The following is a 22565-nucleotide window of genomic DNA, read 5'->3' as shown; positions in this document are numbered from 1 at the left end:
TGTAAATGTGTGGCTGTCTTCTTTAGTAAGATCACTGAAGAGGCAACACAGAATCTGACATAGAAATATTTGATATCCACTGTAGGTGATCAGAGATGAGCACATATGTTTCAGCACGCACGTTTATTATTCCTTCCCCACACTCTGTCCTTGAGGCCTCCACAGATTGAAACCAAAAGATGCCCGGCAGAAGATTGTCAGGTCACCGTGTTCCAGAAAACGTTCAGACAGGCCTGACCTTTTAAATCCGCCACAAAATAGCAAAACCTCACAGAACCGAGAGGGTCTGCTCCGATGAATCCCTCACAGTAACTCTGAAGGTCTTGTATTCTGCAGTGAATGTGCACTTCTAATAATTCATTCAGGTGTCAGAGAAACTTTGGATGAATCTTTCATGCTGCTGAAAAAGAAGGTGATGATGTGTTATTAAAGCTTTGTCTTGTTGGGATAATTGTTGGAAAAAAAGTGATGCAAAAACACTACAGTGGCTGTAAGTATGCACACTGTGTCTGTGTGCCCGGCTGCTTTTGAAGGCCAAACTGCAATATTTTTCACTTTGTGCAGCTACTAATTGACACAGAGCACATCCACACTCCTGCACAGGCCGGCTCGCTCTGTCTGCTGCACAAAATCACAAATACTCTTTGTGCTTCCACCGAGGTCCTCCGAGGTCCCGCTAACAGTGTCTGCCTGCTCTCCCTCCTCCCTCTTCCATCTCTCCTCAGCCCCTCCAAGTTTTTATTTTCTTCTAATAAGGTGATTGGAGCTTGCGGGCGAGCGCTCAGGAGAGTTTAAGCTGTTTATCTGCGCTTCGCTTCAAGAGCTTCCGGGGCCCAGAAAAGGACAGAGAGGTCAGGGCGAGGGGAGGCGAGAGGGGAAGGGGGGATAGACAGAGGGAAGGCCAGATCTGTCCAGTATGTTACCTCGAGCGTCCTTTCATATGTGAAATGCTTTATATCCACTCCTGCCTTTACATCATCGCGCGGCCTAGTCTGTGGTTATTTTTTTAAATCTGTAATTATGGCAGTGACCACAGATGGTTGTTTTTTTTTTCCCTGTTCTGGGGTCAGAGGTTAACCAGCGATGCCCCAAAGGTACCTGAGCGCTTACTTGCATGCAAAAAGGTGGACGTGCGGTTAAATGACTTCCCCAAAAAGCTGCAAACCATGAGCCCAGAGCAGGCTCTGCAGGGGTGCTCAGCCATAGCTCGATTTCCCCTCTGCTTGTGGTGCACGTTATTAGAAGAAAGCATGGGTAAAAGGGTGGGGGCGAGTTTTTGTGCAAGTGTGTTTTGCTGGGCAACTTTTCCAGTCACACCACTCCCTGAGAGGCTGCGTGGTGGGAACACCGCCGCTGGCTGTCCCTGTCCCTCTCTCTTTCTCTCATTATTTTCATCGTGCTCGCCTTCTCTCATGTTCCCTCTTGTGTCTCGCGTTCCCTCGTCCCCACCCTTTCCTCCCCAGCTCTGTTTGTCTCTGCTTTCTTGGCTCAGAGCGCTGCTGTGGTACAGGACTCCCACCGAGGAACAAGGCTGAATTTTCCATCCTTATTTCTGCCTCGGTTCCTCTCTCTTATTTCTCCACATCTCTCCTCCAGCTCTTTCTCTCTGAATTTGTCCTCCTTTTATTCTTCTTCATCCATCACCACTAGCAGCACAACCGCTGCCATCTAGCCAACTATTCCCTGTCTGCCTGTTGTCGTCCTGAAGGCTGCTCGTGTTCGCAGTGAAACGGCTAAACGCGATTCCTGCAAGCATTATATTCACAAAGCACAGCGTCGGCCAAAACAGGGGAAAAACAGCACCTGCTTGCTGCGTTAGCCATTTAGAGAAATCCCATTCTAACTCTGTCCGACTGGAAAACCCTAACCGGAGCACAGTGTGCAATTATTTTCCCTCCCCAACACCTATTTTCTTGCTTTCTCTCCACTCCTTCGCGCTCTCTCTCCCCCCGCATCCCGCTCGCTATGTTTTTAGCTTAAGCTGCACTTTTGCTTTACTTACAGTTGCTGCTCAGCGTTGGAAGTAATGAGGATCTTGGGAGAGGGCTTGTTTTGCGAGCCACTGCAGGCCTGCGTTTGTCCCCTACAGGGAGTGTTAACTGACATTAGCCCCCGGCTCGGAGAGGCATTGACTCGCACCCATTGAGATCTAAACCACCATTATTGGAGCCCGCTGTTTATCTGCCTCTTTCCCCTAAAGACACGGCAAATAGGGGATATTACCTGGGTGTGTGTGTGTTTGCAGGGCGGTGCAGGTGTGTGTGCATTTATAGCCTGAGGGTTGTATTAAGAGATGGTGCTGAAGCAGCCGTTTCTCTGTATTCTGTGTCAGTCTATTAGTGCTCAACACAGTTACCTCACTTTAGCAAAAATAGCCCTCGTTGCTCCGGGGGTCGGCTATTTGTAAGAAACAGTTTGGACGTTTGTGTGTATTTGTGTGTGTTCACGCACCGAGCGGCCACAACCTCAAATCCACCAGCGGTGAATAACAGTCATGGTCTCAGTGCCACTCGGCGGGTGCTTCTCTGACACGTGCACCTTAAAATTGTAGCAGGCCAAGCAGCACCCCCCCATCCCCCCACCCCCAGATGGAGATGGATGGCAAAAAGCCCAAGCTATTGACTCAGCTCCCAATCCACTCGAGCGTTTGCAGGATGTGCACAAGTCCGATCTACACCAGTAACCCCCACCTCAAAGGTGCTGCAGGTCTGAGCTCCTTCCTTTTAGTATTACACAGTTTTAATGTCGTGGCTGATACGTGCAAGCGTGCACACACGTCTGCTAATGCACCGGCTCTTTCTCTGGCAATTATTAAAAGCTTTTTCATTGAATCTCAGGTTGACTTCATTAGCACGCACGCACACACATGCAGAATAACTCCTAAGCTTTATATTTCCAGGGCCCTGAAAACAAAACAGAAATATGGCCACAAGTGCTCTCCCTCAGCTTTGAACTTCAGCAGCATTTGTGTTTGAAACCCTGATGAAAAAAGCTTCAAAGACCACACTCCCTCTCTTCAAAGGAGACTCGGGGTTGCCTCAACAGTCCTCGTGGAAGAGAAATTTAAAACGTGGATTGGGTTTTAGCGAGGAGCATTATCTCCAAAAACGCACTGAACTCCCATTACTCTTGGCTCGGCTGCCTTGTATCATGAGGAAAGAGTCAAAAATGGATGTGTTTGCTAAGTGGCTTTTTACAGAAAAAGGAAATTACAGTTATTCGACTTTTCCGCCGCATTCCAAAGAGCATTCCCGTGTTAGAGATCTCCTGGTTCTTCCTGCCGCAGGTTCAGTGTTTTCTCCGTCGGCACAATCGGCGTGAAGTCCTTAAAGCCCCGAGGGTCAGAGTTAAAGACAAACAGTGGCACAGGTGCAGTCAGATCTCTTATGAATGAGTCGTGTTTGAAGGCAGCAATCAAAGAAGAGTCTAAAAGAATTAAAGTACAGAGAATTAAAAATAAGAGCCCGATCCATCTTTGATACTCTCAACCTTTAAAGGGAATATGCATGGATTTGATAAACAAGCCTTTTTTTATTCATTGGAGCTGATTTCTTTGTGAGAGTGTAATTTGCAGATGAGTGGGTGAAAGTGGAGGATGAGAGCAGAGATATTCCTGCACCAGAAACATCCAGACTGTTGGAGCACATGCAGATGAACACATGAATTCTGCTCTTCTTCAAAATCACCGTCTCTCCCACCGAAGAGGAAACAACGTTGTTAAATCACACACACGTGTACCAGGATCGCCTGAACTCGGCATCATTTCTTCATCGTTTCATTCGTTTTACATTTTCATCCACAGCTGGAAGACTGCGGACACGGAGAAGCTATACTTTGAGCTCCTGCTGACATTTAGCTTTCTCTTCCGTCTCTCGGCAGCACACGGGGAAGAGCTGCACGTCAAAGATTGAGCATATGAATTATTAATGGCGTGGATTAAAAGTGCCAGGACTCGCCGTGGCGCCTGTTTGTTTTATTTGGACGTAATTATTTAATGGCACCTTGTTAAAAATGATGGCGAGGAGGGGAGAGACGAGAGCCGAGACAGGAGGGGAAGAGGGGGGAAAAAATGTGAGAAGAGACGAGAGGAGCTTTGTTTGGACATTAATTGGTAGTGAAATAATTATAAAGTGCACAAAGTTTAGTCTTTGCTGCAGAGCGGGCGGAGCTGAGGCCTCGTGTTCAGCAGTTTGCTTTTGTCGGTAATCTTCTTTTATTTTTCGGTCTTCCTCTCTCACGCACACATTTGTCTTTGCATTAATTTATCTCTGGTGACAGTTTACATGAGTATGTGGAGAGAGTAGTGGAGCATGCAGGGCAGCGTTCCCTGGGTCTACCTTGGTAGTGGTACACACACACACACACACACACACACACACACACACACACACACACACACACACACACACACACACACACAGGCTCTGCCATCCAAACAAACAGAGGCTGACAGCAAAGCTGGTGCCTGGCATGCATCCCTACACACACACGCACAGCGAGGCCGGCCTCCATCGTTGGGTCGACTTCCGTAGTTTAGGGGTTCACTAAACTCCTGCTGACTACCTCGTCTTCCCCACCAGCCAATCTAAAGCGAGGAAACCAGAACTGCAGCTGAACATGCTCCTCCGGCTCTAACCTGCAGTGACCCTTCACGTTACTACATAAACTGTACACTGATGCACACGGAGAGTAGAACATGCAGTCTGCTCTATCTGCACTCCCTTTATTCCAACCACTATATAAATACAATAGGCAGTGATTTATTGAGCCGTATGAATCACTGTGAGATGATGGCGGTCGAGTTGCTGTACAGAGAAACGTTGTTGTTAGATGCACTTAGATTATGACAGCATCCTGTTATTAGACTGTTACAAGTGCTGCTGCTGTAATATTGCACATAATGACTTCTTTTGCGTACATTTAGCTGTGAATGGATCGAGTGTTTCTACACTGTCTTTTTCTGCCGGCACATAAAAGCGTGCAGCTGGTGTTTTTAGCGTTATCTCCGAGTCGCCTCAACACTCGCGTGCTAACTTTTCCCCCTCTCTCCTGCAACACGGTGACAGACTAACTAATCGAATATTCTCTCTTTGAAGCAGCGCCGCTGGATCTATTCATGCGTGAGGCAGGGGGTCTTTGTGTGCGAGTGTGCGCGAACGTTTCGCTGCGTACCCTATGTGGCTTTGTGCACTCACGTGCATGTCTTTGTGCACTTCACTCTGTTTATTTACACTTGTTTGTGGAAGTATTTCTGTGTGTGTGTGTGTGTGTGTGTGTGTGTGTGTGTAGGCGGGGGTTGGATGGAAATGTTGTTTATGTATTTTTATGCAAAGCAATTATGTTGACTTAATTGGGTTTGTTTATGTGGAGAGAGTGTCACCTCCAGTCATGTATTACCGCAGCTATGGACAGACATATAACACACACACACACACACACACACACACACACACACACACACACACACACACACACACTTGTGGAAAGAGCACTTTTCTACTGAGTGATTGAATAATGGGAAGTGTTTCCTCTATAATAAGGGATTTATATTCAATGTGAGTTTTCGGGAGCAGCGACAGAATTGTTTGTACTTCATCATGTGTCATCCTGAGGAAACACTTAGTTTCTTCATATATTCCCACTGAGACGGGTCAGCCCGTACTCTGTAATCTTGAAAACACGCACCGATAGTCATCACAGAACATATGTTTCCCTCATGATTGCACTCGCTGCCTGTCACTCGCTGCACATCGTATCCACAGAAAGACAGACGCGGCGAGTTTCCCTCGCCTTTCTCCCCGTCATCGTCGCCAGCCTGAATTCGAAGATAAAAGGTTAATTTGCCATCTCTCTCCTTCCTCTGGGCCAAATCAATCCGCCGTAGTCTCTGTCTGCCATTGTCCTAATCAGACCCTCAACTCGCTATTGGATTTCAATGGAACAGGCGCAGCCCAAAGACCCGCACAACCACCTGATCGATGCTCCTGGAATGGTTCCGGTTTTCTATAGGGGATCGCTGCAGCTTTAATGCTTACACAAGGAAGTGGCACGGGGTCCAATGACTTGATATGTCTCCTGGAAGTGCATTTGTCATTTAGCTGATAGTGAATCACAAACAGCTTCATGTGTAGTAATTGTGCTGAGCCCGCTGTGCGTCTGCAAAGGCTAAATTTGGCATCAGACCCTCTGACCCGATCAATCGCTGCTCAAGAAACAAAGGCAGTCAAAAAATAACCTTCAGCTTGATACGCAGCCCTTATTGTTTTCCTTTTTTTATTCGTCAATCAAGCGGGAGAAAACTTTTTGAGAACTTTGTCCGTCTGAGACAAAAGCGGACCTTCGGGGCTTAATTGTTGCATCGCTTTTGAAGCAGACAGAAAACAAATATGAATCCGTTTCTGTTTCCTTCAGTTTTTGTGCAGAAAGCGGAATTTAAATGACACTAAACATTTTCTTTGAATGTCAAAGCTTTTCTTAAAACAACAACGTCAAAGATGTCACATCCATGTCCGCAGGTTCAGCCATGGCCCCGCAGAGCTCTGGAAACGGACCCGATGGAGGTCACCTGCCAATCACACGCTCACCTATGGCTCAGGAGAGAGGTATGTCTGTGTGTGTTAGCCCGTAAGTCAGCCTACCAGGGGCACAGCTACCCCAGGCTTAAGTTAAAGGACTGGAATCGTTGTTTTACCCAATGTTTAAGGATGTTTTACAGAAACATTTAGTGGCTAGCACACATGCTCTGTACAGTACAGAAATATATATTACAGAAAATCCACATTGTGCATCGGGCTCAGATGAAGAGCTTGTATACTTACAAAGCGGACGATGAAATAGAAATAATTTCTTTCTTTACATGAAACACAGGCGAGCGGTGCAGGAGGATTAGAGGCCGTAACAAACAGAAGACCAAAACGATATCTTAGTGCTCCACGGACGAAACCAGCGACTGTAATGAAAGATTTTCTTAGGAAATATGAAGACTTGGAGTTTAAGATGTTAGCAAAGAGATGTAAACAAGTCATTTGACACAGCTACAAAGAAAGACAAAGACAGAGAAAGAACTGTGGGAATTTCCCACTCGCCACAATAGTGAGTGCTTCTCTCTAAGAAGATCATTCCTTCAGCAGTGATTTGTGGTTCTGTTCTAGGAGACCTCGTCGCTCTTCCATGGGCATAACTGAGAAGCTGTAGGCAGGTAGAGCAGCAGGAAGACCTCCAGACCTGAGCAGGCATCCGTGACAACAAGCATCACGCTGCACGACACTAAGGTGGTTTGCAAAGCAGCTTGCAGGCACTGAGCACAGTAGGCTGGCTCAAGCTTATTAAATACTGCCTTAACCTTCTATGATAGGCGACAACCCAGTGGATGCATAGGATGGTATCAGCTAAGACAAATGTGAACAGGGCCAACTGTCCAAACTGGGAGGGGCCTGAAAGCTGAAGGCTCCGCCTCCCATTCTACTGTTAGGCTATGTCTACACTAATCCGGATACATTTGAAAACGGCGTTTCCTCTGAAAACCGCGTCCACACTGTCGTTTTCAGTCGTTTTCACAGAGTTGTGCGTCCACATTGAAACGGTCGAAAACACTTACGTTCCAGATTCGACCTGCCTCATTTCTGTCTGCCACTTATTTACTTTCCACTGAGTTTTTTAAACGGACTCACAATGAGGTGGAGTTGTTGCTGCGAGTAACACAAAAGTACAAAGTTGCAAAAGCGAGTGAGAATTAAAGAATTTGAAGAAAAGCTCTGTGGAGCATGTACAGACTGATATTAGTCTTTAATAGGGCTGTCAAACAGCTGCTGTATAACGCCCTCCGCTGTCTTAGTTTAATTGGTCACATGTCTGCATCACATGACTAAAATGTGTCATCGATTCCAAAAGCCTGCGGTTACGCTGTCCACACTGCAACAAGAAAACGGCGTTTTCAAATGTATCCGCTTTGGAGAGCGTTTTCAAAGAGCTCAGTTTTCCTTGACCAAAAACGCTTAGTGTGGGCGTGGCCTTGAATACTCCAGAAACAACAAGTGAGCCTGCAGTGTGAGAGTGACGATACGAAACACCGAGGTCTTTATGTCGTGATTATTTAAGAAGAAATCTGGATTTGACAGGGAGCCAGTGAAGAGAAGATAATGTGGGAGGAAACCTTCATGTTCCTCTTTCTAGTCCCTGCTGGTTTATCAGGTTTTTAATATTATATGCAAATAAAACAACAAACACTTGTTTGTACATGTTTAAAATATTCTGCACTTCATGTAGTTTACACACACGCAGCATCATGTTTTAACTTCACTCTTATGGTAAAATTGCGGTTGTGTAAAAATGTCACAGTAAACATTGAGATAAGTCTTTCATTCAGACCCGAGCGTGCGCTCTGCCGATGGAGCCACTTCAGCTTTGGCCCTGACTCGCTGCCAAAGGCTCGTAACACGAACGCTCACCCGCAAGCCACATGTGTTGGCCAAACTGCAAAATTGTTTCCAGCAATTATGGCCACTTCTCAACTATTACTAAAAACAGCAAAATTGCTCATGTGAAAAAAAATCTGCATCCACACAACACTGAAAAACCCCTGAAAGAGTGGGATGCAACCTTAATGGAATTACTGCGATGCTCCCTCTCTATCACCCACCAAAGAGCAGTTAACATCACAGAGAGACAGAGGGAGTGGATAGATGAAGACGGAGAGAGCGGGAGCGGCACTGTAAAAGGTTATTTCCCAACATGATGAAATCAAATCGGAAATTTAGTGCTGCTCTCTAATGCCTGTAAACCTCACGCCCTCCCCAGCCCAGTCCAGGAAAACACGGCGAGGTTAACAGGGTTGGCTGTTGTTTTTGCTGTTTCCCTAGCTAGGATTAAACCTCCCACCGCCCCCCCTCGTCCTCCTCTACACGCACGCCCCACTTTGCTCAAGTGGCTGCCTCCCTAAGAGCCTCTCTCCACTCTTCATTTCCATAAATCCGCTGAATGTCCCTTTTCCCCCCCGCTTTCTCTCGCGTGCTCCGCCGCTCGCCTGTTGTTGTCCGGCTGAGAGCTTCATTCACTTTGCCCGAAAGAGAGAAAGGTTTGTGTGCGTGTTGTGTGTTTGTGTGTGAGTGTGGAGAGCGAACGAAGCAGAGAGACAGAAAAATCCTTGAATGTGTTATTTGCTTTTAGCACTGTCTGCACAATGTTCCTCTCCCCATCCATTTTCCAGGCAATTTAAAGTGCGGTATTACACACTGTATTTTTCTCCTGCTCTCCCAGAATCCCCTTACCCTAATGGAAGCAAAACATTACAATAATGTCCTCGCTCCTTAAACCCAGCACTCGCAGCCTAAGCACTTTCAGGCCCCGATCGCTCTTTCCCTCTGTTACACTGTCTTTCCTCCCACACACACTTTCTCTCTCACTGCCTCTCTTTCTGTCTTGGCCTTCATCTCTTCGCTGCACACACACACACACACACACTTTTATTGCTCTCTTTCTCTGTTATCTCCCCCACACACCGAGAAACACAAACACATGTGTGTGTGCGCACACAGCCATCATGCAGTGAAACTTCCATCTCCCTCTCCTCATATTTTCTCATGCTCTCTTAGCAGAAACAAGGAATTAAACAAGTGTCAACTTGCACTTTTCCAACTCTATCGTTTTTCCCTAAACCCCAAACTCGCTAAAGAGTCGGCGCCCATTCAGCAAAGCGGATCGCTATCACAGTTTACAGTCGAGCGGGCCCGATCCATTTACGCCCTAATCTGCAATCCCCCTACCGCACGCGCTCGTTTCCACACCCACGCAACCTCTCTTTTCTCTGAATGGCCGCCCAGCGACCTTTCCGCATTCGCGGTGGATCGGGAGACCTTTCTGTGGGTTTAAAAACCAACGGCGCAGCTTGAAAGAGCGAAGCCCAGGCGAGGATCTCTCCAAATGTCAATTTGAATGGTGCGGGCGAGTTTGGGCCTGAGAGGCTCTGACACATCTATTGACAAAACGGTTTAGAAAAACATAGTAGCGGCGGTCAAATCGCCGGCTATTCTGTGAAGAGTCGAGCAAACGGTTGGCTTTTTTCAACCCTGCGCACAGACTGGGCTGCGTGCGTCTTTCAGAACATGCGTACACTTGACCCTCTGCTTCTGCCCGTGCTAAAATTCTCTGAGCGAGCGAGCCTGTGTCAGCCTGCCGCTTTCTTTATGCGCCGTCTAACACCTGGACCGTGCCGTATTACTCCACAAAGTGTATCTGCGAGTAACAGGAGCCAGCGCTGAGGTAAAAGATTAGGGTCGTTATCAGAACACGGCTCTTTTTACACGAGGAAATTGAATAAATGTCCCACTTTGTTGACTTACACAACCGCTTCAGACAAATCCTCCGCTGGTTCTGCTGCTTTCATGCCTGTTTTTGTGTTTCAGGGTTCAACATGCAGAGGAACCAGGCTGCCTCTCAGTTTGCTTCTCCACAGACCGGACCTCCCATGTCCCCCCACCCATCGCCAGGGGGCCCCCTCTACTCTGGAGTGGGTCCGTACTCCCAGGGTGGCCCCGCGGGCCCTTACGGACCACACGCACCTCAGTATGGACACCAAGGTTGGTGCCTGCTATAATGTGATCGTCTGAAAACATTTAAATGAACAGAAGATTTTGGAATATTTGTTTGTCCTTTATTATTACAGGAAACAAGGATCTCACATAGTTTTCTCACAAGGTGAGAAATTGTAAAGCAGGATGTCGGGCTCAGCTGTGGAAAAGCCTTGAAATCATGATTGTTTAATGTTTTCTAAAACTGGCAATTTCGCGTTACTCTGAGCTCCTAATCTGCCGAAGACATAAGAGCTGATTCACGAGTCTATATTTAGCACGTGTCAGTTTACCAGAAACTCTGTTAAAAGTCGAGCGAGCACGAACGCCTCAAACGCGAGAGTCTAACTTTCAGGCGATAGTTTAAAAAAGCAGAGAAAACTGCGACTGCTGTCAGGCTTCGTGCTGAATTATAATCACGAGAAGCATTAACAGGCCCCACGCTGACTTTAACTGACATCACATTTGTGCAGCAGCCTCTGCTTCCTGACTGGTCCGCTGGGAGGGCGAGTCCAGCCTATCATCCATTCAGAGGGGTTACGCAGGAGTTTGGCCCCAGATTGGAGAGTCACATTTGTCATTTTTGATTACCGCTGGCCTCGCGCTCACCGTCACACCGGGCTTGACTTCGGTGTCACTGGTGTCAAAGACAGTCTGCTAATGAGGAATACAAAAAGAGTCCTTTTGAAAGACGTTTCCATTGGCTGTTTCCTACAATCTCGACGCACACAGCTGTTACAGTCCTCTATCATCCTGTGTGGCAGGTCTCATCGTGGGCATTCAAAGCCAGACTATATTCATGAGACACTTGAACCCTGGACACACCTCTTGGCCCTCCTCGTGATAAGATTATGAGCTCCAGACTGACACGTCACGAGCTTCATCCACTGAATCATGATCTGGAGAAATATCGGCCTCAAAGAAAAATGAGTCGTTTTTTAAAAGAATTGAACATAATGAATCTGTTTTAGCTTCATTTCTTTCAAATACATACAGTCCAGTGTCACACCTGCAGTAGGTTATCATGTCCATAGAGAGAAGCTGAACGTGTTCCTTTAACCGATCGCAACGATGGCTTCCCTCGTTCTGATGGGGGCCGGCCTGTCTTCTAATGAGACACATGCTGTGCATAAAATGAACCAGTTCATTCATGTTTACTGGAGATCTTAGTTTAGAACAAGACGGCTGCAAGAATGAGTCACAAAAACCAGAGGAAGAAGCTTTTTGGAGCAAAATGCACAGCATGCAAACATGAGAGGGCAAATGCTAACAGCTGAAATATTCATCTAGAAACATCTCAAGAGTTAAAAGAATACATAAAGTCGAGTTGCAGATGGACTCTGCAGAGTGCAGCGTGTCTGTCTGAGAGTCTGCAGTCAGCCTCAGTTGGACCACGATTGTTGCCTCCTACCAGGTGACCTGTGCAATCAATTTGCAACCTACAGGCAACCAGTAGGTGATGGGAACTAGTTGCCATCAGTCACCAAATGCAAAAAAAGTTACAATCTGCGGTTTTTTCCTAGTCAAGCAGAGGACTTACTTTTACTGTAGTTTTACTAATGATCAAGATCCTGATAACATATTAGATCACGAGACCGGCTTTCTTATCTCTTTTTGTGCTGTGTGTGTACATATGTCGTCCTGAGGTCACATAAATGTGCAGTGATCAGTGCAGGAAATCCACATCCATCTCTTCCTGAGTATTTATTGTTTCTTTGGCCTCTGAGCAGTAATCAGATCTTCCGCCACGTTCTCTCGGCCTGTCTGACGAGCCTTGTGGCGTTCCAGTTGCACTGACCATCAGTCTAAGCTTTTTCAGATTTTTCTCAGGAGAAAAAAAACTTGGAAAAATGACGAGTCTCAGATTCCAGGAAAACTGGAAAAAAAAGAAGTTTGGATCGCTTTGTGTAATTAAACGTTCTGCGCTCGCTTGTTTCTCCAACATGAAACTCCCAGCCAGCCGGCAAACGTCGACATCTGCTGTTGTAGTTCGTTTTCTGCCTTTGGCGCCACACCAGACCAAACATTATGGTATTTTTTTGGTAAATGTGTGTTTTAATGTGTCACCTTGATAAATGCACCCATCCGCGCGTGTGTTTTTCCAAATTTGCGGCGTCTCCCTCGCATTTGTTAATCTTGATTAATGGCCCTAATGCGTTTGGTATTTGGTCCTCCTTCTCCACCCACTCTTATCTCCTAATGTGACTTTGGCTGCGCTGACAGCCCAGTAAGCAGAGAGGAGAAAGAGAAATGAAGTAAGCAGAGAGCAACAGCGAGGCGGTCTAGCCTGCGAGAAGCTCTGGAGGCAGATGAGCGTGAAATCTCACTTGGACGTCAGGAGAGATGTTCCATCAAAATCAGAAGGAGCTGCTCAGACCTGCACATGTGTGCTTCATGCATGCAGATATAGCAAACGTGCAGGTATCCTGGTGTTTTCTTTATGCAAACTTGCTGGAGAGCCAAAGCCAACACCCTTAATTCACCCTTGTCCTGTAATTCTTCAGCTTCCCCCTAATTTACTCCTTTTGTGGCCGTCTGTGGTTATTTTTACAGGTAAACAGCCGAGTTCAGATTACCACTTACGTGCACTTTCACATCATAATGTTTCATATTACTTATTTTTACTTTGATGTAAACTCGTCTTAAGCTTCATATTGAGTCCAGGACATAGCCAGGGCCCCGGTCCTTAGCAGAGCGAACAGGCCAGACAGCTGCTGGTCATTGTTCTTAATGACAGCTCCATCTGCTTCCCTTCCCTCTCCCGAGCGAACCAGCAAATTAGCCAACACAGAAACTAGCTCCAAGTTCCTGAACTCTGCTCTGCTGTTTCTCTTGGCCTGTCTGTGCTGGGAGAGGTTGTTTCCATGTGTAATGGGTAACAGCATTTTGTCTTTCAGCCATTTCTCACACACACACACTAAAGCAGTTTGTAGCTCAGCAAAATACATAAAACAGTCTGGTGTCTGTAACTTTAAAGGCTACAAGACTGCTTTTGTTGTCCGCGGGTAAACGACTGTAGCTGGACTCGTGTAATCAGCTACATAAGCTCCATCCTGCACACAGTTAATGTGATACATGAGTCTGCCGGAGGACACGGCCTCTCTGCAAATAGTACTTACATATTTTTCTGCTTTTTCAAGCGATCTTTGATCAGATAACACTAACCAGAGGTTTGCTGTTTGTGACTGTGTGTTAGAGCTGTTGCAGTGAGGCGGTCCAAACATTTAAGCTGCTCCGTGTTTATCGTGGTGCTTTGAAAGGCCGCTATATCCCAAGTTTACCTGATCTCAGCTGATATCAGGCTCTCCTCGAGACTCACATGTCCTCAGCAGCTGTTTCCAAGACCTGCACTTGGACACGGTGCAGAGCAGCATGTTGAGAACAGCACACACACACACACACGGGGGAGGAGGATATTATGCTATTACAGGAAAAAGATTCAGAGACTGTCTCAGCTCTGCTTTCTCTCCCACCCATCGCATAGTTCCCTCCACCACATACCCCCCTCCAGGGGTTAAGCACTCCACTGGTAATGACCGTGCTTCAGACAGGACTTTTAAGCCTTGGTGCCTTGCCGGAGCCACAGAGTAATTCAGCCAAAAAAAAAAAGAAGAAGAAGAAAGAAAAAAGCCATGACTCAAGCCAATGCCTAAGGGAGCGAGTGGATGTTTTTGGAGGAAATTGACAGTATGTGGAGCTCAGCAGCCCCAAGGCGCACCCCAGCCCGGCTCAGGCTCAGAAACCCTGCCGGGGAAGGTGCTGAGGTGGCTGGTAGAAGATGTGGGGGCCTCAGGCAAGAGGGGATGCTGCAAAAAAAAGAAATATATATATCCATCCCACCAAGCTGTACATGAAAGCTGCAGTGTAACAGTGAGCTGTGTGAAGCAAGGAAGGAATCTGTTTTTTGTGTCTGTATTGACCCGTCTGATGTCAAACATTGGAAGTGCTAAAGCTGATTAAACAGCTTTAAACAGACTTACAGTTATTTTATTAAGTAAAGCAGTTTCATAACGATTCGAGGAGGAAACAGAGACATCCTTGCTTCCTAAAGTATGATTACCGGCTTGATTATACTTGACACACTCCCCGACTAAGCCCCACTCTCCCAGCTCACTCCCACCACATTCACAGAAAGGAAAAGAGGAAAAATGCTATTGAATTTTTGTATTTGTGTTCAGCCACATGTGCACAGCCTGCCCACGCTCCCGTCCTTGGCAGCTCAAGCATGTAGCCATGTAATCTGCATTCCACTCCTCACTGATGGAGTTCACAGGTCCAGAGGGTGCACCATCACACCTCGCTCCGCCGCAGACGGCAGAGCGACCGCCTCGGCCGTTAGCGTCGGCGGGTCCGGCCTGCTGAGGAAGCAGTCGACGGTAATCTGCTCGGTCACGCTCCAGCTCTCCCGCGGGACTGCGGGGATTAAACCCGGCGGAGGATATAGCGTCCAACAAATGCGTGACCGTGCCGGGAATTTCCATGTAATTGTGAACGAAGCACCACGAGCGCTTCTCCTCCCCTCTATCGCGCTATAAATACCACCAAGACTCCCCAAAGGCACAAGTGCTGAGAAGCAGGCGAGAAACCAAGACTGAGCTACAAGGACACGAGAAGGTGCAAATAAGAAATGGCATCCTCCTCGTCCTCCTTGTCCTCCTTTTAGTTTCCAGAGCAGCAGGAGTAACAGTCAGAGTAGGCAGAGCCACGTCTGTGAATGCATTTTAATGCTAACATCGTATGCATGTGCATAATGAAAGCTAGCACTGCACATTTTGAACCTGGTTTCTCGTGCATAAAACCAGAGTCAGAAAAGATGCACATTTTTATATGAATTTCCTGACAGGATGTGCTTTTTTCTGGAAGCATTTGGAAGTTAACATTAAGTTGTACTTTTTTTCTCTTTTCCCCCTGAAGCGTTTTAAATATATCAGCACAGAGTCATTATTGCTTCTCTTTTTTCTAAATTGGACAAAATTTTACCTCAGCAATAATCCATCTTCCCCTTTTAATGTAATCTTACAGCACTTCCAAAGTCATTGAAAGCCCGAATGTCTCTTATGAAAACACCTACTGTAGGATTTTGAGGTTGAGCTCTCAGTCATTTTAAAAAGTGGGTTAGCGTGCTATCTGTCCTTGAAGAAGCATTCTGGCTCGGCACCAATCCTTCAGGAAGTGAATCATTCTTGTCAGGACAGAGCAAGGCTCTCATAGGAAAGCTTTACATTAACCCCATCCCGCAGTTACTCTGTCTTTCTGCTGTCAGCCGAGGCGACTGAGCCCACATCACTTTGAATGGTAGTACATCAAAACTGATAAGTTCCCTCAGTGCGGCGTGCCGACTTAATGACACAGTTTTTCAAAACAGATTTAGCTTAGCACCTCGCAAAAAGAAGAAATACTAAGACAGCGAGTGAACACGCTGAGATGGAAAATTCCAGACGCTTCCTCGTTTTTAGGACTTCAGGCAGAAGAATTCAGAGTCCAGATGCTATAAACGAACCCCTGGAATAGATGGCGGGCGGCCATGACGTGGGTCCCATCAGCCGTCCAGAGAGGGCTGAGAGAGGTTGCTGACCGGGGCCTTGTTCATCCAGCTGAGCAGTCGGGCTGCAGGGCACCGCTCCCAGGATTTTCCACAGCGTCTCCGCTTCATTATGAGTGGAAGAAACGTGGAAATGCGTGTTTCAGTGCTCGCAAGGTCTCCAAAGTATTACACATGCATTCACACAATCAAGCAGATGCACGCACGCACACACACACACACAGAGCGCACCATACATATCCTCCTGTGTTCGTTAGCAGGCATCCTTTCTTCCTGAACGCTTCCCTATTATAGCCCCAAAACCCTTGACAGGTGTCAGCTGTACTCAGCTCACCGACTCACCAGAGCCTCCCCACAAATAATCCGCTTTTTCTTTTCCCATCTCCCACAGTAGATTTCATCACAATTTCTGGACAAATTCAGGCGGAGTTGCTGACTTTTATGGGAAAGACTTTTATTTTGATTCAGTATAAATCCTATCTCGGGGGTTGGCGGGTGGGAGCGTTTCCCCCTCCCTCGCAGTCTGTCTGTCTTCCTCTCTTTCCGCCCCCTCGTGCTCCCTCCATCTCTGTTGGACAAGCGGTCTTATGTCGTGTGGAAAGTGTCTTTGCCGAAGCAGCTCGAGGACACTGTGAAGCCATTACCATATTCAGTATCGCTCTTCCCCCCCCCCCGTGGAACATTGTCATCTAACTTTCCCTCGTTTGAGCGCACAGAAAAGCCTTCAGGTTTTAAAGAGACTTGATCCCCTTTTCCAGACATATTCTCAGGGGATTACGCAGTGAGGCCCAACTAAAGCACCCTTAATCAAATCAAAATAAATAGCCCCCTTCACAATGGAAGATGCCACTTTTCTATTTTGCGGGGGATTTGTCCCCTGTGGAAAAATCTCAGTGCCCAAATAGGGAATACGCTGTTATGCGCGCTGCGTGCCGTGGGTGTGGACGGCTCTCACATGTATAGGTGCCTGCTGCTGTGTCTGCTGCATGCGCGTGTTGTCTTTCAGCTGTTATTGAGGCTGGAGTCGAGCGAGGCTTTTAAAGCCAAAATGGAGGGGTTTAAGTGTGCCTTAGGAAAGCTCCTGGCATCGTGGCTGCGTGGCACTCCAGGGCAGCAAGAAAGCATTTACTGCAGATTAGAGCTCCTCTCAAGTGTTTCACAAAGTCAGCCTTAAGCTCGCCAATTGTTCCCAGGGCCACACAACTCACCGGGCCACACCTCAGAGAGGGTCTCCTCGCATACACAGGTTGGCGGCGGCCGTGAATCACGGTGTAATCCCGCTCTTTACGCTCCGCGGCTGTCGCGGCATTATTTTCTTGATGGATGAAATTGCTGTATGTGTCACTGTGGTAGGTATATGAGTACCAGCTGACAAGCACACCCCATTTGTCTCAAATGAGGTGATTGATAAGACCCATCTGCAGCTCCAGTTTGTCATCATCATCATCATCATCATCAACTTTATTTATAAAGCACTTTAAAACAACCACAGCTGACACAAAGTGCTGTACACTGGAACTGTAAAATAAAATTACATGAGATATAAATAAAAAACAAATAAAAAAAGAGTGAAATCATTAATTAAATAACTACTTCAATTAAAAGAGAAACTAAGTCTCACTGAGGTTAAAAGCCAAGGAATAAAAGTGGGTTTTAAGATGTGATTTAAAAGTGGACAGTGAAGGGGCCTCTCTAACATGCATGGGCAAATTATTCCATAATTTTGGAGCCACAATAGAGAAGGCCCCGCCCCCTCTGAGCTTCCTCCTGGATCTCGGTACCTCCAGGAGCAGCTGGTCAGCTGACCTGAGAGACCGACAGGGTATGTGGGGATGAAGAAGCTCAGAGACGTAAGGCGGGGCAAGACTGTGAAGGCATTTAAAAACAAACATAAGAATTTTAAAATGAACTCTAAAAGACACAGGCAGCCAGTGCAGAGAGGCTAGCACGGGGGTTATATGCTCTCTTTTTCGAGTTCCTGTTAGGAGTCGTGCAGCCGCATTTTGAACCAGCTGCAGACATGAGAGCAACGACTGACTGACCCCCACATAAAGTGAGTTACAGTAGTCCAGGCGGGAAGAAATAAAAGCATGGATCACTGTTTCAAGGTGCTGCCTCGAAAGAAAAGATTTTACTCTTGCCAGTCGCCTTAAATGATAAAAACAGGACTTCACTGCTCTGATTTGGTTGTCCAATTTAAAATCACTGTCCAACTTAAAACCAAGGTCAGTAACAACAAGTTTAAAATAGACTTCCAGGGATCCTAAATCAACAGAGGTGGACTCACAGGGACCACTGGATCCAAACACCAACACTTCTGTTTTCTTTTCATTAAAATTTAAAAAGTTTAGAGCCAACCAAGCTTTAATGTCATCTAGACATGTCAAGAGAGGTTTTATGGAGATGCCATTCTTGTGTTTTAGTGACAAATAAATTTGGCAGTCATCGGCATAACAATGAAATGAGATCCCATGCCTTCTAAGGATAGAACCCAGAGGCAGTAGATACAGTGAAAAGAGCAGTGGCCCTAAAATTGAGCCCTGTGGGACGCCGCATGACAGAGGAACAGAAGACGATTCGTAACCGAGAAGGCTGACAGAGAAAGTTCTATCTGATAAATAAGACCTAAACCAATTAAGTGCAGTGCCACCAATACCCACTACATCATGTAATCGAGAAATTTGAATATTGTGGTCTACGGTCTCAAAGGCAGCAGTTAGGTCAAGCAAGACAAGAACAACATGGTTACCAGAATCACATGCCAGAAGGATGTCATTAAAAACCCTTAATAATGCAGATTCTGTGCTGTGAAGGGTTTTAAAACCTGATTGAAAAACCTCAAAGATTCCATTTTCATCTAGAAAATCTTTCAGTTGACTAAAAACGATTTTCTCTAAAACCTTGGAGACTAAAGGCAGATTGGAAATAGGCCTATAGTTCGCTAAAACTGTGTGATCAAGGCCAGGTTTCTTAAGCAGTGGCTGTACTACTGCATGTCTGAAATTTGCAGGAACCATACCAGAAGACAGACTGCTGTTAATAATGTCACTGAAGCTATTTTGTGCCGTTCTCATAGCCAAATCGTGGAATTTAGGAGGACGTCTGAAACGACAGCGAGCCATGTTTTACGTTTCAGGGACACCGTCTGTGTAGCTTCTGATTTTCTGTGATCTTAATGAGCTTTTGTTGGCTGATTCACATGTCGTCTTCTTCCAGGCAACTACCCACGGCCCTCCAACTACAGCGGCACAGCCAGCACCGGCTACAGTGGCCCCGGCCCTGGCATAACCAACAGCCTGGGCATGAACGCTACCAGCCCCATGCACGGTCAAGGGCCCGGCCAGCCCATGCCCGGAGGACGCGGCCACGGCCCAGGCAGCCAGAACAGGGTGTACCCGGCCATCGGTCCCACTTCTCCCAGCGTACCCCAGCCAGCTGGGCCCGGGATGGGTCCCCCTTCTTTGGGTAGCTCTAACCGCAAGATCCAGGAGGCAGCAGCGGCTGCTGTGCCAGGATCTGCCAACTCAGTGCACAACAGGTAAGAGCGCGGCAAGGGCTCCGGCTGCAAACTCAGCACATTAGTTGTGCATATGCTGCATGTGAGTTAGTGAATGTGCATGCGAGCTAACGTATCCCAGCTGTAGCTGTAAGTGGTCTTGATGGTGAAAAATGTATTTTAGTGCGAATTGTGCCGTATGGTTACTGTACGCTACAATTCTGGGCCGTCGAGCTTCTCTGCCGTGCGTTAGCGTCTAACGAGAGGCATCGATCTGCCGGTCGTCTGTGTGCTGAAAAGCCCCGCAGAGGCTTTCTGAGCCAAACACTTTCTTTTTCTCTGAGACTCTTTTCAGACGTGCAGGCAAGAGTTGTTCTCAGGGGTTCCGCTCTTCTATGAGCCACTTGTGCAACTGTCCCTATTTTCACACATCTCATAAAGTACCTGACATTTTGATATCTGGCTCTGTGCACCGAGTGCCATTTCCTTGCAAAAAGAGATATATTGGCACAAGAGCAGGCAGCGCGGTCTCGACGCAGCACCGTCGAAACATAAGAGAAGAAAAATGCAAACTGACTGTAAAAACACCAGAGACCGCAGTGACACCGAGCACCTTAACGCACATGCACAGCTCTTTGAAGCTCTAACAGCGTGTGAGTTCAGGGTATTATTTTCCATCAGGGCGGGAGCTCTGACTGTACGAGCGCTCGCAGTGTTGGAGGCAGAGGGGTTGTTGTGGGATTGTGTGGGCAGTAAACTTTCGCTGAACCCTGCCGGGGGAACTTGTGAAAACATCGCAGTCTTCTGAGAGGAAAGATGGCTTTCTGCATTCGCGCCATTCTGGGTGCGCTTTTCCTAACAAATGCATCATGGGAGCAGCCTCGGCGGCGCTCAGATTAGCGTTTGCCAGTGTTCATCGTGTGGGTTTCTCTTTTCTGTCGGCGGTCTGCAGGACGCCTCTGTGCGCGAGGCCCCCGGCCCAGACGCAGCCCACCTCCACCCGCTGGCCCACACCCCACCATTCCTCCACCTGTCCACCGCCTTCACCCCCACCCCGACCTCATCCTCCATGCATCCATTCGCATCAACATAGGTAGGTCCACGTCCATCACCACACTTGTGTGTGTGCGTGCCTTAAAATCAGTTTGTGTGTGGAAGTCGGTGTGTCATGTGACCGAGCCGCGCTAAAACGACCATGGTGGCTTTTCTCGGCGCTGCGTCTGACAGCAAAACAAGAAGAGTCATCATCATTACCATTGTAATTGCTATCATCACCTTCATCATCATCATCATCACTGTAGTCATCACAGGCTTCTCTTAGTCACTCTAATGGCAACAACAAGTGAGCGCCCCAGTATCTCACACACACACACACACACACACACACACACACACACACACACACACACTGAGATACTCGGGGCTGCGTGCACTGTAACAGCATCGTGGGGGGAAAGGCAGGGGAGGGGAGGAGTCTGACAGGGGGGTGATTAATTGCGTGCATCCGGGAGGCCCAATGCTGTCCACACACACACACACACACACACACACACACACACACACACACACACACACACACACTCACTTGCAGCAATGCAAATGCTACTCGAGCCGTTAAGAGATGGCTGAGTTGTCAATAAGAAGTGGCACGACATGATCCCCACTGCTGGGACCAATCAGACGGCCTGTCAGTCTCCCCTCAGACAGCAGCGAGGTGTCGCTGGCTGCGGTGGGCCTCTCTCACTCTCTCGCAGCGTGTTTACAAATCTGCCTGTAAAGTCTGTTCACGTCTTCATCTGTGTCTCAACCTATTTTGATTTATTGTCAGCTGTGCGAGTATCCGCGGGCTCCTTCGTTTGCCGTTTCATCTCCATCTCCAGCATTAAGCCATCGTTAATGTGTGTTTTTCCTTCTTTCGCTGCACTGCAAAGATCACACTGGAAGCAAAGAGTCCGGTGCAGTGACAGCCGTCTCCTTTTGATTCTGCTCTTTGAAACGTGTGCCGGCTCGCCAGTCGTTAGCGTTTATTTAAACCGCAGCATCACTTCCACGGCGCTGGAGAAAATAATGGAGCAGACGCCGGATGCTTAGAACAACAAAAGACTTTTATGAACTAGCTAGTGTTAAAAAAGAGAAATGTGCCAACAAATGAAACTATTGGTTTCCAAAGCAGATCGGTGTTCACAAATGTGAATAATCTGCCGCCTTCTTTATTTAGAATACCGAGTTGTTCGGATAAAAACGTAAATTAGTCTCCTCTGCTGGCAGAAGTGTGTTTTTGACTTATTTCAGACTAAAATGTGCCAGAATGTTTTGTCGTGATGGACATTTTTGCAGAGCGCCTGGCGCCTGTCTCACCTTCGCTGTTGTTCTCATCTGCTGTCGATCATTCCGATCCTTTCATCCCTCTTCGTCTGCTCCTCTTCCCTCTCCTCCCACCTGTTTCGCTCTTTTTTACCAACTGTATCGCCCTCTTTGTCTCCGTGCAGCTCTGTTCTCCTACCCAGACTGTTTTATCTCGCTCAGTCTTTCTTCCTCCCAATTTGCTTTTTCTTCTCCGCTGTCTCCAGCACAGCCTTGTTATGTTTTTCTTCCTCAGATCCCACTTTAGAACATCTGAGGGAGATCAGGAGAAAATTGGCCTCCGAAAAACCTGCAGTTAAAGGCTCCAGCACCCTGTTTGCGCTCCAGAGCTCAGTGCAACATTGTGAAACATTGTCAAACCCGGTTCTTCTCTGTCTGAGAAACAAGTTGTTAGTCGTACCGCGTGTCTAGTTTTGCTCTTTGATGCATTAACCGGGACTGCCACAGTCACCCGCTTCCAACCTTCCAAATCAGGGGCTAGTCGAGCAGTGACTGGTCTCTGCTTCCTTTCCTCTTTTCCTTTAACACATGCCATCACTACATCTCCACTAATAATCCTCCACATTTCTGCCTCTCATGCCTCATCTTCGTCCTCTGC

At 47.3% G+C, this 22565-nt stretch overlaps 1 protein-coding gene across 10 annotated transcripts in view; it reads left to right on the top strand.

The window, feature by feature from the left end:
- The window catches only part of LOC113012405 (AT-rich interactive domain-containing protein 1B-like), a 191386-nt gene that overhangs the window by 145533 nt on the left and 23288 nt on the right, over positions 1 to 22565 (top strand). For 7 of the 10 annotated variants that reach the window (XM_026152589.1, XM_026152591.1, XM_026152590.1 and 4 more), the window contains 4 exons: positions 6516 to 6602; positions 10401 to 10574; positions 19324 to 19645; positions 20556 to 20696. In XM_026152589.1, coding sequence (XP_026008374.1) covers positions 6516 to 6602; positions 10401 to 10574; positions 19324 to 19645; positions 20556 to 20696 — 724 coding nt within the window. The remainder of the gene's footprint in view (positions 1 to 6515; positions 6603 to 10400; positions 10575 to 19323; positions 19646 to 20555; positions 20697 to 22565) is intronic. The other 3 variants (XM_026152587.1, XM_026152586.1, XM_026152585.1) reach the window with 1 other exon arrangement.

Source organism: Astatotilapia calliptera, chromosome 19, assembly GCF_900246225.1.
Source record: "Astatotilapia calliptera chromosome 19, fAstCal1.2, whole genome shotgun sequence".
Lineage (NCBI taxonomy): Eukaryota > Metazoa > Chordata > Actinopteri > Cichliformes > Cichlidae > Astatotilapia > Astatotilapia calliptera.
Note: the sequence above shows the minus strand (reverse complement) of the source record. Positions and strands in the feature narration are given on the sequence as shown.